This window comes from Papaver somniferum, chromosome 1 (genome assembly GCF_003573695.1).
Source record: "Papaver somniferum cultivar HN1 chromosome 1, ASM357369v1, whole genome shotgun sequence".
NCBI classification, from domain to species: Eukaryota; Viridiplantae; Streptophyta; class Magnoliopsida; order Ranunculales; family Papaveraceae; genus Papaver; species Papaver somniferum.
Window position 1 is genome coordinate 202,877,253 of NC_039358.1, and position 3,429 is coordinate 202,880,681.

Sequence of the window (3,429 nt, forward strand, 5' to 3'; positions counted from 1 at the left end):
CCTTGTATTAGGAGAGATCTTTTTGAGAGCTTAGACAAGATATTTAGGAGAGAGAAAGATTATTTGCTTCCCAAATTAGGGTTTTCTCATAACTTTGTATCTGAATTGACGATTTTAATGAAAGTTCCTATGATTTTTATGATGATTACTTAGATTGTTGTATAGATTTTACTAAGGGTGTGGCTGTATGATTTCCTGCAACTACATGAACCATATTACAAGCGACATGACCACCTGAGTGAACAATCCACCAAATAGCACAGAGAGAGAAATGGAAAATAGGTGGATTAAAATTAATATTCACTTGTACTTGTATTTATTTAATAACAGGTGAATACAAAAAAGGGTGAAAAGATTGTATTAAGAAAGAAAAAAAAACGATATAACAAACAAAAGGACTACAAGGAGTGAATTGAACAGAAAAAAGGACTAGAAGGAGTGAGTTGAACAGAAAAAAAAAAGATACCAAAAATATGGCAAAAAGATAAAAATGGGTATTTGTTCTAATGGTGGGTTCAAAACTCTAAATCTTTAGTACTTGGTTGCTCAAACCCCAATCCGGATCTGGAAATATCAAACTCTAGGAAACCTATCTGACGTGCACCAATGACGATGGAAGTCTTAGGCTTTGAACCTCCATCAACAAATCCCACACAGTCGACACCATCCTTGACTCTTACCAGATCATACAAAGAGATGTTCCATACACTCTTGGCAAAGATGAAAGCTACACCTGGTGGCGCCGAATCAAATGATGTTAAAAGAGGTATGGTGGATGAGTTATAACAGGCGGAAAAAGGCGCCACGGGAGTAACCATGGTAATGTTTGTGAAATCAAGTACTTTGGCGTTAGCATTATTATAGCGTTCAACCCATCCAGTATAAGCTTTGATATATTCCTTGTAGATTGATGTCTGCAAAGTAGTATATGGAATTTGAATGTCGATTTTTGTTCCTCCAGTTCCAGTTTTCTTGTTAATAGACAACAACTTTTTGTTTATTGGTAGGGTTTCCCCGTGTACCTTGATCGATTTTACATCAATGAAATATTCTTCCTTCCGTTTTGGATTAATCAAGAGCGGTGTGTAACTTAAAACCCTATCCGCCCAATCTTCATAGCCATACAAATAATGAATGTAAGATCCACCCCCGAAATAAATCTTACCTCTCGTTTGGTTTAATTTGTCGTCATTAATGTTGTCATGTAAATCCAGAGCAAAAATGCGAGAGAATCGAAATCCAACAGAAAATTGTGTAACGAATGAAAGAGCAGATGAACGCCCAAGACCAGCCACTCCGTTAGCACCTTTTGCAAGTCCACCTGAGATATAAACAGTAGCTGCACAACCAAAAGCACACCGGCGAAGTGAAGCAACCGGTGTTCCCAAGGTGACGTTGCTATCTTCGTTAGATAAAACAGTCACCAGATCCGACACTAGCTCACCTCTGGCGACTGAATTTGTTACCGGATTATTTGTGTAAATGCTGCAAGAATTCTTATAAATACATGTACTATTCAGTGGTTTGGTAGCTAGAGAGCATAGCGCCGACATGCATTTGACAGGTCGAATCGAGGATGAGTTGTAGGTACCCTTAAGACAAAGAAGCCAGGGTAATTTTCCACCGAGATCGACAACTAGTTTTACTGCAGTTGAAGGAGTTCCTTGGTTGATTTTGATCAAATATTGGAGGGTTGATGAATCTCTTTCAAGTTGAAACACTATACCACGAGAAGAAGAGGAAGGTAATTGCGAAAGAGAGAAGAAAAATGCAAGAAACTGAATAACAGACGAAGAAAAATAAGAAGAAGCCATGGGATGATTTGGAAGATCTCTATCCAATCCTAGTTATGATAATCAAGACTGAATAATATATTGTTTTAAATCATTTGCTATAAAGAATTAATGGATCAGAGAGTCGACTAAAAAGTCTGAACGCATTCAATTTTTGTGTCTTCTAGACGTGATGAGTATTCCAACTTGCTCTTATCTATAAAGTGTGTGAATCGGATATTCAAAGATTGGACCATGTTTGAGTGTGCATTGATGCAAACAATGTTGGTTAAACTTCAACATAGAAGTCACTAACAAGCTGGTTAGGACAATATTAGGAAATTGATGTAATCCTAAGGGAATTAGAAGTCATCTAGTTCTAAGAAAAGGAAAGACATGTAATAAGGTAATAGGACTAGGAAAAGGAATTCATAGTTCTATATATATATGATCACCAAAGTTGTGGTTGATCATATGAGCAAGATTAGAGCCTGTGTTTAGTTTTGAGAGATTTTCTAAACATCAATAAAGAGAGTTGTCTTTATATAAGCTAAGTTTCATCTTGCAGTTGCCATTAATTGGTATCAGAGCTTGTTTCTGAGCCATGGAAAACGAAACCACCATTGTGGGTGCAAAACAGTTCACGCCACCATCAATACAAGTTCCAATCCTCAATGCCACAAACTACACAGTATAGGCCATGAGAATGAAGGTACCGATGAAAATCTACAAAGTTGGGGAAACAATTGATACTGGTACATTGGACCCATACAAAAACAATGTTGCCATTGGATTACTCTTTCAAACAATACCAAAATGTCTTGTTCTACAAGTTGGTGAACAGGAAACTTCAAAGAAAATTTGGGATGCAATAAAGGCACGTAATCTCGGAGCTGATCGAGTTAAAGAAGCCCGTCTGCAAACCTTAATGTCTGAATTTGAAAGAATGAAGATGAAAGACACTGATACTATTGATAGCTTTGCAGGAAAGCTATCAGAGATAGCCTCAAAAGCTGCGTCACTTGGACAATCCATTGATGAAGATAAACTGGTAAAGAAGTTTCTCAATAGTTTACCAAGATCCAAGTATATTCATATCATAGCTTCTCTCGAACAAGTCTTAGATTTAAAGAAGACTAGCTATGAATATATAATTGGAAGATTGAAAGCATATGAAGAGATATCCTTGATGAAGAAAACAATGGAGAAACTCAAGGAAAACTCTTGTACACAAACTCTTACCAACAAAACTCTGCGACAAGAGGAAGAGGTCGTGGAAGAGGTGGTAGAGTAAACAGATGCCGAGGAAGGGGAGGAAGGTTTAACCCACAAGATAGAACAACAAGTAAGAATGATCAAAACCAAGGGAAAGAAAAGAAGGATAGATCAAACATTATTTGTTACAGATGTGATAAACCAGGACACTTCTCCTCTATATGCCCTGAAAGAATACAAAAGATGGAAGAAGCAAACAAGAATGAAACAAGGGAAGCAGATACAACTCTTTTCATGCACGGAGTTGTATTCTTAAACGAAGGGAAACTAATACCAAAGAACTACGAATCAAAGGATGGAGAAGAAGGAATCTGGTATTTAGATAATGGAGCCAGCAATCACATGACTGGTAAGAGACACTACTTTTCTGAACTCAATGAGA

General features: G+C 37.2%; 1 protein-coding gene across 1 annotated transcript; it reads right to left on the bottom strand.

The window, feature by feature from the left end:
- Positions 1-515: 515 nt before the first annotated feature.
- On the bottom strand, positions 516-1,814 carry LOC113358377 (basic 7S globulin-like). Its single transcript, XM_026601931.1, has one exon. The coding sequence runs from the start codon at positions 1,812-1,814 to the stop codon at positions 516-518; it is 1,299 nt and encodes a 432-aa protein (XP_026457716.1).
- Between the last annotated feature and the right edge of the window lie 1,615 nt (positions 1,815-3,429).

Bases quoted from the DNA above. Each gene is read 5' to 3' on its own strand.
- LOC113358377 (XM_026601931.1), bottom strand. From the start codon at position 1,814: ATGGCTTCTTCTTATTTTTCTTCGTCTGTTATTCAGTTTCTTGCATTT.